At 55.1% G+C, this 14,580-nt stretch overlaps 5 protein-coding genes across 5 annotated transcripts; 3 read left to right on the top strand and 2 right to left on the bottom strand.

The window, feature by feature from the left end:
* Positions 1–123: 123 nt before the first annotated feature.
* Positions 124–1,326, bottom strand: INS49_000753 (uncharacterized protein; the record flags this gene model as incomplete). The annotated part of the gene is made up of 5 exons (XM_043161589.1): positions 124–445; positions 509–1,000; positions 1,065–1,111; positions 1,184–1,233; positions 1,299–1,326. 5 exons carry the CDS (start codon positions 1,324–1,326, stop codon positions 124–126), a joined length of 939 nt encoding a protein of 312 aa, XP_043030095.1.
* Positions 1,327–3,060: 1,734 nt separating this feature from the next.
* Positions 3,061–5,649, top strand: INS49_000752 (uncharacterized protein; the record flags this gene model as incomplete). The annotated part of the gene is made up of 4 exons (XM_043161588.1): positions 3,061–3,127; positions 3,191–3,656; positions 3,808–4,858; positions 4,936–5,649. The coding sequence occupies 4 exons, from the start codon at positions 3,061–3,063 to the stop codon at positions 5,647–5,649; spliced, it is 2,298 nt and encodes a 765-aa protein (XP_043030094.1).
* Positions 5,650–6,338: 689 nt separating this feature from the next.
* INS49_000751 (uncharacterized protein) lies at positions 6,339–11,256 on the bottom strand (the record flags this gene model as incomplete). Its single annotated transcript, XM_043161587.1, has 3 exons — positions 6,339–7,964; positions 8,012–10,677; positions 10,746–11,256. 3 exons carry the CDS (start codon positions 11,254–11,256, stop codon positions 6,339–6,341), a joined length of 4,803 nt encoding a protein of 1,600 aa, XP_043030093.1.
* A 1,086-nt stretch (positions 11,257–12,342) lies between these two features.
* INS49_000750 (uncharacterized protein) lies at positions 12,343–13,443 on the top strand (the record flags this gene model as incomplete). Its single annotated transcript, XM_043161586.1, has 1 exon — positions 12,343–13,443. One exon carries the CDS (start codon positions 12,343–12,345, stop codon positions 13,441–13,443), a length of 1,101 nt encoding a protein of 366 aa, XP_043030092.1.
* A 622-nt stretch (positions 13,444–14,065) lies between these two features.
* On the top strand, positions 14,066–14,452 carry INS49_000749 (uncharacterized protein; the record flags this gene model as incomplete). The annotated part of the gene is made up of 1 exon (XM_043161585.1): positions 14,066–14,452. One exon carries the CDS (start codon positions 14,066–14,068, stop codon positions 14,450–14,452), a length of 387 nt encoding a protein of 128 aa, XP_043030091.1.
* Between the last annotated feature and the right edge of the window lie 128 nt (positions 14,453–14,580).

Raw genomic sequence — 14,580 nt, 5'->3', positions numbered from 1 at the left:
GTCCAACTCTCTCCCGCTTACGGGGGACGCCCCCCCCCTCACTTTTGGCCAGGAAGTGCCAGCCCACACACAACTTTTGTTAACCTTCTCTAGGTCCCAGCGCCGAAAATGCAAAGCAGACGTCTAGACCTCGCGCGGGGCGGGGACGCCTTCGTCGGACTCGCTCATGCTCTCGTCGCCGCTGACTTCGGCGTTCTCCCGCTCGCGCTTCTCCATGAGGGCCTGAAGCTCGGCGTCGTCGCTCTCCGTGACCGCCTTGGGCTCCATCTTGACGGTGAGCTTACCACCGGCGCCCTCGATGCTCGTGCGGACGTCGATGATGGCCTGTTCCAGCCTCGCGATGCCCACTGTCTTGTCCAGGCACTGGCTGGTGAGGACGTACAAGGGAGGGGACACCAGCCTGACCTTGATCTGGTTCTCTTCGGTGTTGCCAGCCTCGGCGCGCCTGTAAAAGAGGACCTCGTGTCAGTAGGGGGGCAGGTGTACGCAGGGTACCCGGGCGCCTTACCTCAGGGCGGTCTTGATGGCGTCAATGCCCTCGTAGCCGAAGCACGTCACCTCGATATCGGCCCGGAGCTTCGTAGGCTGGGGGGTCAGCCTCTTTGAGATGTAGCTCTTGAGCTCCTCGGCGATGGCCTCGTTGGGGAACTGGATGTCCTGCCAGACGTCGGGGTTGGTGATGCTGAGCTTGAAGGCGTCGATGGCGTGACCGTATTTCCTGTTGAGGGGCCATGTGATGGTCTCGTAGAGCTGCTCGATGGGGGTCTGGACCTTCTCGGCGACGTGGCGCATTATCGAGTGGACAACCTTGCTCTTGTTGTACCGCTCATCGCACTTGACGATGTCCTCGGGAGAAACTCGACGCTTGGACAGATCAATGTACCCCTTCTCCTTGTCTACCCTGAGAACGACGACAACCTCGTTCCTTCCGACGCGGATGAGCTTCTGGATCGATCGAATACGTCTTCGGGAAAGTTCGGAGAGCAGGATCATGCCATCGCTGGTGCCTGTCAGTGGTCACGGGTCTCTGTGGATGTGGACGCGGCGAAAGGGCGGTCACAAACATGTTGTCGTATTCCAGGAGCTTTACGTATGCTCCCATATCCGCGATCTATCGGTTCCATGGTCAGTTTTGCTCTGCGAAGTGGTGGGTGGTGTGGCCGGTGCTCCTTGGGTGACGCACCTGCTTCACGTTGACCATCACGAAGCTATCCACTTCGGGATACTTCTCCTCTGTATGATGCTGCGTTAGACCCGACTTGACCCAGATTTGTTGGTTCAGGTCGTCTCCAGCTCACCGTAAAATCGACAATTCGTCAGCGACATCTTGTCGGCTGTTTCTCACGAGATGCTGGGTCGGGTCGGGTTGGGTTTGGTTGGGAAGGCGGGAAGGATGCTGCTGAGAGGGCAGTCTTAAAGCCGCGTTTTCGTCGGGAGGCAGGCTGCGGAGTGGAGATTTGGACAGTCGAATGTGCAGTGCTCGGATCGGCGACAACAATGCGTTGCAGTGGAGTCGAGGATTCGGAAGTGCGAGGGTGCAAGTTGCGGTCGCTGTATCGAGGCGTGAAGGCGGCGACGGTTCTTTGAGTCACTTTAAGGCCGGGTTGATTTTTGGTCGGAGCCAGCCAAAGCCAGCTTTTGGAGGGGCCAAAGCAGCAACGAAGGTCCTGCCTGACTGGCATCCTTGGCCTGCCTGCCCGGCCCCGCTTGTCCGCTTACATACTGCTGCAAGTCTGGTGCCCCTCTCAAAAAAAAGTTTCGACCGTGTGGCGCTCTTGGGGCTGGTGAGGGACGGCCTGTGGCTGTAGCTTTCTGACGGTCCCTCCTGCCCGACCATTGCCTGCTCCCATTCATCCGTGAGGAACGGATAGTGACGACTGGCTCGTCGTGACAGCCTCGATAAACATCACCCGCCCACACCAAACCACACCAACCACCTCGACGCATATTTGCTCCAGCTATCCGCTCACTCTGCTTTGACCAAGGCCTATGTATCTTGAATACCCGGATTGGCTTCCTAAAGTACACCCAAAAAACTGACAAGACTTGCCTGTGCCCTCAGCGAGGTCGCATCTGGACTGCATGACCGTAAGACTGCGTGGTGCAGCTCAAATCCTCCTCTTCACTACTACTTCAAGTAACAGCACGCTGCTCGGCCACGGACCGGACATCTTCGCACTTAGGTCCCAGCGCCCAAGCACCCATGCACGCAACGCACGCAAGACCAGTGTCTACCGCGAAAGTCGTCATGCGTGCCAGCGTGCCAGCGTACCCACCGTCCACGCCCTGGCTTGGATCTGCACGTCAACACGACGGGGTCCGAAAGCTTGTCACGCAGCGCCACGATGGGCCCGGCCAGGGTCACCATCTCATTTCAGACGCAATGGTCTCTGGTTTCGTCTGGTTGCTGGCAGTCGTAAGGCTCGTGGGGCTCTTGATCGATCCCATCTCCGGGGCGGCGCAAGGCCTCGTAAGCTGGTCCCGGCTGATTGGCTGCAACCCCTGGACGGCCATGAGATGCTTGCGCAGCGCCAGAGCCATCACGTTTGAGCGTCGTCGCTGCGTTGATCCTGTCCCTCTTTTTTGCTCAAGTCTTCAAGAATGCTAAAAGTCTCTTGGGACCTCTCTTTCATTGCATTGTTTACCTACTCCGAGCCTACAATTCGACGCGGAAATATCCTGCCTGGTTTGTTCTTATTGTAGACTTTATGTGTTGATGCCGAAGATCCCAGTCACGGAAAGCCCGCCTTGCACGCCAGCACCACGGCACTGGGCTGAGCCTCAAAAAGACACCGGCCTGAGTGGGCCATCCGCCTCCCCCCACCACCCGAAGCGTCTTGACTCTTGACCCACTTGGGGCCTGTCTCCTCGCCTTCTTTTGTATTATATCGAGTGACCCTGGGCCTCGCAAGCCTCTGCCCTCTCTTTAATGATTTCACTTGTTTATTCACTCGCTTATTTTGTTCCTTTGCCAAGGGCAACTAGTAGCACTTTTCATCTCATTGATTGGTCTTGTGCTGCGTGTAATACGTTTTGTTGTTGTCTCGTTCTAAGAGCGCCATGCGTGGTCTCCACACGGCCGGTGTCTTACTGACACCGGCTCTGGCAGGAGCTATTTCTGCCGAGGGTCAGTCGATAGGCATATCAAACATACAATTTCATGGCGCGATCATGACTGACACAAGTCTAGACTCAATTCCTCGAGCCTTCATATCTGTTCCTCTTCCCGAAGCCGTCGACTCGGCCCCGAGTCGGGATTTGGTTTTCCGATTCGACATCAACGAGTCTCAGGATGCATGTGGATATGGGAACGTCACTATCAACGGGCAGAAACTATCAGAGGATGGCAAGGGCCCCTTAACCTTGGACGGGGATCGCGTGGTTGACGCCTCTTGGAACTTCACCTGTGTGACCTGGAACGACAAGCCCCAGGAGCAGTTGCTAAGTCTTAATGTCGACCATGTCAATGGCCAGACTGTCGATGATGCTGGCTTTACCATACGTTTCCAGCAAGTCGCACCCGTCTGGATATCAGATGTCGAAGGAAGTGCTTCGATGACCCGTGTCCACTCAAACCGGCAGGGCCAACCCGAGCCTGACTGCGACGACAAGGAGCTCGATCTCGACGCTGAATTGGCAGAGTTGGACTACTTGAGGTGGCAAATGGCCGAGCTGGCGCACCTACTCCATACGAAGGAGCACCGTCTAGCCGGGGTCTTTGGATGGGAAAGGCACCACGGGCCAGCGCGGATTCACGAATGTGACAGCCTGAAGTGCGTCATCGAAGCAATTGCCCACACCGTCAAGGGTGCGGCGTCGTCAATCTATGGAGGCGGAGGGGGACCAGGGCCTCATGGGCCTCACGGGCCGGGTCCTCATCCTCACCGTCCAGGTGACGAGCACTGTGGCGGCCCTCATCACTGCTTTGGAAAGCCCGGCCATGGGAACCACACCGAGAATGGCACACATCCTTACCCGCCTCCTCCTCACGGAAAGAAGCCTCACTTCCCTCACCCTCCACCCTTCTGCAAGTGTGGGCTGCCGCCGCCGCCGCCGCCGCCGCACCATGGTGAGCACCCACCTCCACCACCACATCACGGTGATCACCCGCCTCCTCCTCCGCCGCCTCCTCACGGGTTTTGGCCTGCTCCGCCGCCACCGCCACCGCCACCACATGGCGATTTCCCGCCGCCTCCTGGTCCCGGCTTCGGCCCTCCTCCACCTCACCACGGCGGTCCTGGGTTTTGGGAGAGCCTGTTCGGATTCGTCCATCCACATGGACCCCCACCGCCAATGCCTTGGGAACGGCCAGACTCGGAGCACCCGTCTCCGGACGGTCATTCGCATCACGGCCACGGCCACGGACACGAGGGAGGACCACCTCGCATGGGACATGAGGATCACCACGGCCCTCCTGATGAAGATCGCGAGGAAAAGCACGGTCACCACGAAGGTCACCAGCATTCCAATGAGCCTGAACGACTCGACGAACCCAAAGGCAAGCCCGACAACCTGGACCATGACGATCACAAGCCTTCCGACGATTTCAAAGGACCTGAGACCAAGGCCGAGGAGCAAGAAACTGGCAGCAAAGACGGGCATCTGCCTGTGGCGCACTCTGAGAAGCCTGAAGAGTCCAGGCCCGGACGCCCCGACGAGCATCATCACTCCGACCTGCCCTGGGAGGCTGAGCTCCGACGGGATCACGACCACAGGCCCCCACCGCATGACGGTCCACATGATCACGATGAGTTCCACGGTCACCACCCTCCCCCTCCTGGGCCTCCGCCCCCTGGTCCCCCTCCACCTGGACCTCCTCCGCCTCCTGGACATCACCCCCATGGCCCACCACCTCACGGTCCGATTTTCATTCACATCGCCTCAGCGATCGCTTCACTAATCCTGGTCGTCGTCTTTGGCAGCGTCCTGTATCAGCGCTACGTCCGCAAATCCATCAAGTCGCCCCGCGTCCGCCGGAACTCCAGCGCCCCATGGTACAAGAGGCTCTGCTTCGGGCCCAACTACTCCGAGCTTTCCGAGGATGAGGAGAAGGAGGCCATGCTCCGCAACTGTGGCGACTCTGACTCTGACTCTGAGGATGACAGCGACGTCGTCGCCAGGGATATCTCCCAGTTCAGGACGGCGGCCGACGTAGTCGGCGAGATGGTAGCCGTCGAGGAGGCACGCATGGTGGCACACTCGCGCCAGCCGTCCTTCTCTCCGGCCCCTGCGCCGGTGCCAGCACCCGTCCCAGTACCGCAACAACATATGCAGCAGCAGCACATGCACCCCTACATACCCACCCACCTCATGCCCACCAGCAGCATCCCAATGCCATTGCCAATGCCCACAGGCCAACTGAGCCCCGACCCAGCCACCATGGCCGCCATGGCCGCCATGTTCCCTGACCTAGCGCAAGATCTTGACATGGGCCTGGGCCACCGCCATGGAGGCGGCGTCGGCGAGGTGCCAGGCGAGGAGCTGCCAGCCTACCAGGAGGCCGACAGGCAGAGCGAGAGCGACGAGTCCGAGTTCGCGTCCAGCATGGTGACGGACGGGTACAGGCCCGGCTGCTCCGGCTCGTCGTACACGCCGAGCGAGTGTGGGTCGCAAGGGGCTGGTGATATACTCGGTGATACGAAGAACTAGATGTATACATGTGTGTATATACAAATCAGAGGAGGATGAAGCCACAACTACGAGATACCCGTCGGTCTATTAATTTCTTATTTACCTTTACATTGGCATTCATTGCAAGCAGACCTCTACTTGGCTCACATCTCTTTCTTCCTTATGTCCCTGTCACACACTTCTGGATAGTATGTACCATAGCCGACTTATTACTGTACGATATTGACCAGCGCGCATGAAATTACCAAGCATTTGCCACGCATGCTTACTTGACCTACTGTGGCCCCTGTCTAGTCTGTGCTGTCGGTGGGATGGCAATGAAAGTGGAATGTCATTGATTAATGTAACTATGTGATGATTCGGCTCACTTTACATCGTGTAGGGACTGCTAGAGTTACAATATAGTTGATACATTTCTGTCTTCCAAAGCCGCTGTATTTTCCATGCCCAAATCGAGCCTTTTGCCCGGAATTTGGAGTTTATGGTCACCAGTCCGCCATGGGCGGGCCGAGCCACTCCTCGGAAAGTATGAGCCCCTGTGTCATGGGTCTCTGTTGCCAACGTCTAGGTGGGATGCTTTCCTTTCCCCCCTTTCTTTCGGAATCGTTTCAAAAAAAAAAAAAAAAAAAAAAAAAATCAACGCCCTTGAATCTTCAGAATCTCTCCAACGTGGGTGGTCGTTGCCGATCTCTCCGGAGGTTTGCGCGTCAAATCGCCGTTGCACTCTCAGCAATATTCGTGATCGCCTCGCCAGGCTTGCAGTCACACCTGTACTCCTGCAAGAACTGCTCCTTGGTCATCTTCGTCAGCTTTTGCAATGCCAGCCTTGCGGCGGCCACCTTTGCATATCCCCCGCTCTCTCGGACCGCGCCGTCCACAACTTTGCCATGAATAAGAATACCGGCCGCAACTTTGGTCGAGCCGGTCCAAACACCCTCGTCATCAGTGACCTGAATCTCCTCCGAACGCAACCCGTAAGCATGGCAGCCATACTTTTCGTAAATGAACTGTGTGCAAAAGGTCACAGGATGCTTGTTGGCGAAGGTGTCGTAGATCCGCATGTCTGCGAAGTATGGCTGAAAATAGTTTCTGAAAAACCGCTGGACCGTAGTGTAGTCATACTCAGAGTCGACGAACATTGCGCCGACATATGCCTCTAAAACATCCGGAATGCATTTTGGGGGCTGTCGAGCCTCGATCCAGTAGTCGCGTGAAAAGTGCGAGCGAGGTCTGCCCGCTGCCTCGGCTGCATCCTCGGCCGTGCGGCGTGCATCGTTTATGGCCGCGACATACTCCATGATTGATTGGCCAAGTACGCCGTTATGAAGCAGATACTTGTGGAAGCCCAGCTCGACTGCAAGACAACCGAGAAACTGGTTCGAGACCATGGCCATCTTGTGTTCTGTCAACCACTGTGGACCCTTGTCGGGCGCGATGTGGAAGAGAAAATCAACGCAAACCATGTCGAGCAGGGCATCGCCTAGGAACTCCAAACGCTGGTAGTTTGGTACTTTAGTAAAGGAGTAGGGGCGCGAAGGATGCACAAACGCAGACCGGAGCAAACGGGGGTAATTGAACTTGTAATGCGTGACTGCTTCGATTTTCTTGGCCATATCCAGCTCGGCAGCACTGGCGGCGGTGATTTGCCACGTCGGTTTGTGGTATGCGGCGTAATAATCTTCCCACTTCATCATTGGATGATGTTTGTGGCCGGTGAGTCGAGTCACTGCTTGAATTGCCATGGTATAGTCGTTCTCCTTTCGAGTGCTCATGTATGCGGCGCCAATGAGGGCCTCACAGACATCGGCAATAGATTTGTCGGCAAGCTGGTGGGAGTCCATGTTCTTCAAGGTCCTCTGGTGCTTCTTTCCGAATTCCAGGCTCAAGTTGGGATACCATGTTGCGCGCGAAAAGGCCTTGGACCGAATGTATTCTTCCAACTTCAGCCAGTCACTGCGTGCATTTCCAAAGAGGTTCTGGTTGCAGATCATGACCATCCGCTCAACATGATAGTCGAATTCGTCTTTGTTGGGTATGAGCGTGAAGACAGATATGGTGGTCGCCAGCTTCAAGAAGGAATCACCTAAGAATTCCAGTCGTTCATAATTGTTGCCCATTCCTGGTTGGAAGTTGATTGGCTCAAACTTCTCCAGTGATTCTCTCCCATCATCTTCAGACTGGTTCTCACTGTCTTTAGTGAGTGCCTCGAGGGCCAGGTCCGGCTGGATGGTAAGGTCAAGCATTTTGCACGCGTCTAACGCAATAAGATTCTGCTCAATCCGATGAATAATGGACGGGATGAGATAAGCCATGGTGACCACATGCACAGGAATCTATTGGATGTTAGAAGCCGTGTCTGATGGAAGGATTGGGTACTCACTGGCGAAATCCTCAGCGGTTCGAGAACGAAGTAGCAGAACGGGTTCTTGCGGTCATCCTCCATTTCGGAGAGAAAGTCCCGGCGCAAAGACGCAAATTTGCCCACGACGACTGGCTGGTCCTCCTTCCACGTCATTTCTCGAGCCTCGCGGGTGGCCTTCCAGGAAGTCACAGTCCAATTCAGAATATCGTGCGCAACTTCGCCACGCTTCCACTGTCGATACCCTGGAACATGATCAACATCACTGGGAACTGGGCTTCGGGATGTGAGATCCTTTCGAACACCACGTAGCCAGAATCTGCGTGAACCGTCGTGGGGATCGACAATGAATTTGTCCACGTAGAAGTCATCTGGCTCTTGGCCCGTGTAGGGTATGGCATCAGTGCCTGAGACTTGGCGCAAAACGCACCAGTCGATCGCCTGGCGTAGATCAGAGAGTTCCGAGAAGGAGAACCTGTGATCTCCAATTGTTGGCGCAAAAAGGTACGGCATGTCCTCTGTGCTTGCCACGTACTTCTTGTTGAAAAGGTCCAGGAAGATCTTCAGAGTAAATCTGGTGAGGAGCTGAAGGTCTTCCTCTGATGGTGCGATATGAGCATTCAAAACCTGACAGGCAGCATTTGAAGACATTCCCTTCGATCCAGGCGGCCCAAAGTAGAGGGGAAATGGCTTCATTTGAGGGAGCTTGGTCCTCGTCAGGACCAGAAGAGGCCGGGATGGTCGTTCCAGGGCAGTAGGCTTCGAGAGGATTAGAACAGTCGCATATAGCTCCTGGACTGGACCGAGCTCATCCCATAATTTTGGTTTCAGGCGCATGTCGTACTTTGCCTTCTTCTTCGATGACACCGCTAGGCGGGCATTGGCCATCTTATTGCGTCTCTCAACAAGGGTCGAACGCAAGTTCTCGTCGAGAAATTTCCTGTAGTGTAGCTTCAGGCAAACCTCAAATGCCGCAGAACACTTGGCGGCCTGCTTCGTCAAGTGGGCCTTTCCTGTTGCGCCGGACACTGGAGAGGCGATAGGCATCACCAACTCACAGATGAAACCTCCTTGGGTGGGCATGATGTGGTAATCAGCGACCAGTCCCATGTCCTCGGTGAAGTCGTCTTGGTTTCGAAGCGAATTGAGATAGTCTCCAAGGATGGACAAGCTGTTCTTGTACGTGATCGTTGCTCCGCTGGATTCGACTGTATACCTTCGTTGAGTTCGTTCTTTTCGGAGATGATAGTCCATGTCAAAGTCGCTCCCTTTGAGTTGCCTGTCCTCAGGAAGCGAGCTGCAGAACTCCCGCAAAAGGTTCTCGTTGGCGGTGTTCTGGTAGATCCTACGACGATGATCACCGTTGCCCTCCTCAATCATGTGGATATAAGTAGATTGGGCCTGTCTAGCTCGACCTCGTGATTGTATGTACTGTATCATGGTCTTGTAGAGATCAAAGCGAATAATCAGGTTGCAGTCCGGAATGTCGAGGCCCTCCTCGGCGACTGAAGTCGCAAAAATGCAGTTCAGCTCGCCGTCCTTGAACTTGATAATTGTCATAAGTTGTTGGCGGAAGGATGTCGACGAACAGTTGTCGTCTTGGTTCGCGCCCATGAGAACTCCAACTTTAAGCCCAGGGATTCTGATTACGCCTTCTTGCTGAAGTAGGTCTGCCAAAAGCTTGGCAGTCCAACGCTGTTCGACGAAGACGATACATCGGACCCTGTCTTTGTCATTGTTGAAGTGCTCCGTCAAAAGCCTTAGAAGAAGGTGCACTTTCGATGAAAGCAGAAATTCCTCCGGTTCCATGAATTGGTGGTTTTGGATCAGCTGTCGAGCAGAATGGATGCCTTTCTTCTGCTTGTCCACTGCGTCAACCGAAGCCATGTTGTTGGCGAAACCTTTCTCTGTCTTGGCCTCAAGCTTGAAGAGCTCATCTTCCTGGAAAATGAGCTGCCAGTTTCTGTCCACGAACCAAGCTCCAAGCTCTCTAGAGGCGAACTTCGAGAAGGCGAAGGCCTTCGAGAGGTATTTGTTGCTTCCAACCGCAACCCTCAGTTTTGCGGTGAGTCCTGTTTCAGGAGGCTGGATCAAATGAGAATATGTGGCCAGAACTTCTTTCTTGGGCTTTGAAACAGTTGTTTGTAGGGCCTTTGGGTCTGCAGTCGTCGCAATCTGGCTGTGCAAGAGACCTTCGAGCTCCACAGCTGCTAGTCGGACGTCGATCTGGGCATCGACAGGCGAGGCGGTCATGCCGAAGATACGGGGTAGCCGAGCACCATTCCCCTCTTGCTTAGCATAATAATCTTTGATTATACGGGCGTAGGGGTGATTCTTCTTGGTGTGGTGAGCCTCGTCGAAAATGAGCAGGTTGATCTGGTCGATCCGGATGTAGGCAGACTGCAGGCATTTGTTTAATATCTCGGCCGTGCACACAATGACTTCGTGTTTTGCAAATTGCTGATCCCAGAACGACTTGTTCCACAAGGATCGGACTGAATCTCCAGAGAAGGCAGCCACCGAATGGCCAAGATTGCAGTCGAGGACTGCATGCTGCTGGTAGACGAGAGCAACCTTGTCAACGAGGAAGAACGACAGCCGCCGGGGAAGGCCTCGCTCTCGGTCCCCGAGCTCCTTTTCGATGATGTGCTGGAGGAGGAGCACCGCTATGAGAGTCTTCCCAGATCCTTTGTCAAGGTTGTCAGCCATGCTTCGTGTTCAGACGACTGCGATGCCCGGACCGTTGAGGCCTTACCGGTGTCTAGGACAGCAATTGTGTTTTTCTCTTTGGCTCGCTCAAACAGCTCCATCTGGTAGTCACGAGGATTGTTGATGATCTTTTGGCCCTCCCAGGTCTTGACCAGATATCCGATGGATTGATCGTTTTCAGTGACACGGTTCTCTGGCTTCTTCGACAGCCTGCTCCTGTTCTCTTCCAGCCAAACGCCGAAACTTGCTTGTTCGATCTTCTTCTTCTGACTGATCTTATGAGGCTTGCGGGGCTCGTTCTGTACCAGGCGGCTGGCGTCCTCGTCATCACTTCGGTTGGCCCTTTCATCGTCACTGTCATCTTCTATGCCAGCATCAACCATGGGTTGGTCCGTGGCAGAAATTTCGATGCTGAGGATGACAGGAGCCTGCTTGCCAGGCATCGGGGCAATTGTTTCATCAGAGTCAGCTTTGCTGGCAGTAGGGCCTCCATTCTGCAGCGCAGTCAAGTTTCTGCGCGGCAAGTGAGCGATGTGAGTAGATTTATCTGAGGCCATCTTGGGCTTCCCGCCAATGACGGTCCGCAAACGCAAAATCAAGGCGCTCTTCGTTGAAATGAAGTAGTGCGGCTGTGAATGATTTGAAGTGCGGTCGTTGCGAGATCAGGTCAGTGAACGAGATCTGAAAATCGGTCTGAGAGCAACACAGATTGGATGATGTGGATGGGTTAAACGGGTTGGCAAGTATGAGTGGTAGAAGTGGTGGTAGAAAAGAGGGAGAGGGTGTATGTGGAGTTAAGGAAAGAGAGAAAGCGAGGGAGAGAAAAGGTCAGAGACTGTAGCAGAGTGGACAGAACAATCAGAAAAGAGACTTGGAATTGGTTGTTCGTGGTAGAATCAGAAAAATGTTCCTCATCTCAACTTTTTTCGCTTGGAAGGCCAGAGATGGGATGGCTGGGTTGGCCAGCAAACACAACAATTCAGCTGCAGGTTGATGCAGGGTCAAACCAGAGGCAATTGATGACTGCCCCCAAGGTTCCAAATTCCTACCTCTCAGTATGCAGGGGCCCGATTCGAGACTCTCATGGACCGCTCTTTCTCGCGGTCACGCGCCTGCCACTTGCCTTCCTCAGCCCTGGGAGGGGAATCAACGTTGGATTTCCCGGTCTGGAAGGCACGATCCGTGGCTTTGAGACAGGCTCGAGCTACAAGCTATTGTAATACTCGGATGGTCACCCAAGCTTTCTGACGTGCAGGGGGTGGTCTCGGCTTTCAGGGTCCAGAGCTCCACCTCTCAGGGCAACCCACCTTCCCCGTCCAAGATCTCGCAGCTACCCCGCAGGGCCTGGGCTCCCTGGGCCCAGCTGACCACCGCCCCTCTACCTTGAGTGCCCTGGCTCCCTCACCGTGAGATGATAAGATAAGGATGTTCAGGGAAGCTTCTGCGAGACTTGCCCCCCAAAAGCCCAACCCCAAGGGAGCCACAGGCATCTGCATATAAGTACCCAGCTCAGACACAACATCCCCCAAGCTAGGCACTGTCTCGAAGTCTCCTTGCACTTGTCCAACACCCCCATCTGTAAGTCCGACCCCGGAGCTTATACAATCTCTACCCTCCTAGCCAGGCTGCAGCGTGCCGCCAAGATGGAAGACCCGAAATCTCTCAAGTCTGTCTTTGCCCAGGCCGAAGAACGGCGACTGGCTCTCGAGGGCGCCTTCGAGGTGACAGACCCCAGCTACCGCGATGTCCTCTCCAACGCAATAGACGAGTACACCGAGTGCTTGGAGCTCATCAGCCAGTTGCGCATGTTCAGTCCCAACGAGACCCTGGAGGACCTGTCAACATCCGATCTTCCCTATCTGCTGGTGCACTACCACCTCGCCGAGCTCATACAAAAGGTCCACACCACTTCGCCAGTGGGCCGCAAGACAGTCCTCGAAAAGTCTCGCCACTGCTATGAGCGCTTCCTCTACATCATCGACAGCTACAGCCTTCTGGAGCCACAGTACTCCAAAATGCTAGAAGCCTACAGCGAAGACCCGTCCTCATTCTCCACAACGCCCTCGTCCGACCCAGCAGCCCGCCGCAACTCCAAGATCGCAAACTTCAAAGCCGAGCAGGCCCTCAAGCAGAAGCTTGCATACCTGAGGAGGAACCCTTCCTACGGCGACCCAGATGAAGAGGACGGCCTGGGTGGAGACGAGGAGATTGTGCGACAGGTACATCTTGCAAACCTCGGCCTCTGCATCCACCTAGCATTCCAGGCCCTGGAGTCTCTGAACCGCGAGGCCGATATCTTGGCCCAAGCACCCACACCTTTACTTCCCCAGGCCACTACAGTCGAGGATGACGAGCGGCGGCGGCGTGAGGACCTCAGGCATGAGGGCTATTCCGACAGACTTGACAGGCCATTCAAGAGGTTACAGAGTTTCAACGGGCCACTGTTGAGCAAGGAAGGCAAGCCCGTGCAACCATTCACGATCGTGGGGACGAGGCAGGATCTGGCCAAACAGGTGTTCAGGCCGGGACATAACTTGCCGACGATGAGTATCGACGAGTACCTGGAAGAGGAAAAGCGGCGAGGAGGAATCATTGAGGGAGGCGGTGAGGCCAGTGGGAGGCAGCCGGAGCCAGACGAAGACAACTATGAGAAAGCGGATGCGGAAACCATGAAGGCACGGGCATGGGACGAATATGTGGAGGCAAATCCAAAAGGCAGTGGCAACACGTTGAATAGGGGGTAGACGTTCTGTCATGCCAAAGAACACATGGGACGAATCGCTCTCAATGCATCCACAACCATTCAACGAAGGAACGGTGCAGCCTGAGAAGCCATTCATGAAGAGTCCATTGGGGCTTACAATCTGCCTGGGAGCGCCAATCTCTCAGACAAGCGTGAGATACACCAACCACAATTTCAGCTGGACTGGTCCAGTCTTCATCGGACGGAAGCTCTCTATCGTTATCGACTGGTATCGACTGGGACGTATCTGATTAGGGCCCATTTCACTTGCGATATAAAACAAGTCCCCATGACGCCAGATCTATCTTTCAGAAAGTACTAAAGCATACCAGCTCGTCTGTGCCAGTGAAGCATCCTCAGTCAAGCACCTACAGAGACACGCGCTACAGTGCATCACTGTTGACTCACTGGTAAGTACAAAAGACAGACATCATTCAAAGCCATGTTTTATTTATTATCGCTAATGCGTCTCTCAGTGAACAGACCACGACGCGTCGCGTTGTTGACAAAGCTCCCCGTTATCACTCCCTCACAGACAAGCCATTCTGCAGGAGGCCAAACGACAACAAGAAAACCCACATCCAACTCATCATCACAAACCTTGAAATTTCCAGACACCCATCATGCCTGACAACAAGGAGAACAACCCCAGCTCCCTCGGCGGTCCCGCTGCTGGCACCTCCACCACCAGCGCCACCAGCAACTCGAAGCCGCCCAAGCCCACCATGGGCACAAAGATCCAGGACATGCTCTACTACAGCGCCAGCGACGGCCTCGATGATGTCGTCATTGGTGGCTGCTCCACCTGTGGCTCCGTCCAGCACGAGACCGTCAAGTGCGACCGCAAGGACGTCCAGTCTGAGTACATGATGAGCGGCGCTCTGCAGACCGAGACGGACTCCTCAGCCTGTGCCTCTGCCACTGACGCTCCCGCTGACAAGGGTGGCCAGGCCCAGGCCCAGTCCGGTATGCCCCTGGGCCAGGATGCCGGACGGAGACGCTCTGTGTAGGTGCGGATGGGATAATGTGGACCCATCTGCATTCGGCCCTCTCCGAGGTTGTCAAGCACTTGAAAATGTGGTTATGCAGAACCAAACATAAAAAGGGGTTTGGTGGTTGGAAACGGTTCATGCAGCAT

This window comes from Diaporthe citri (genome assembly GCF_014595645.1).
Source record: "Diaporthe citri strain NFHF-8-4 chromosome Unknown scaffold_1, whole genome shotgun sequence".
Lineage (NCBI taxonomy): Eukaryota > Fungi > Ascomycota > Sordariomycetes > Diaporthales > Diaporthaceae > Diaporthe > Diaporthe citri.
Note: the sequence above shows the minus strand (reverse complement) of the source record. Positions and strands in the feature narration are given on the sequence as shown.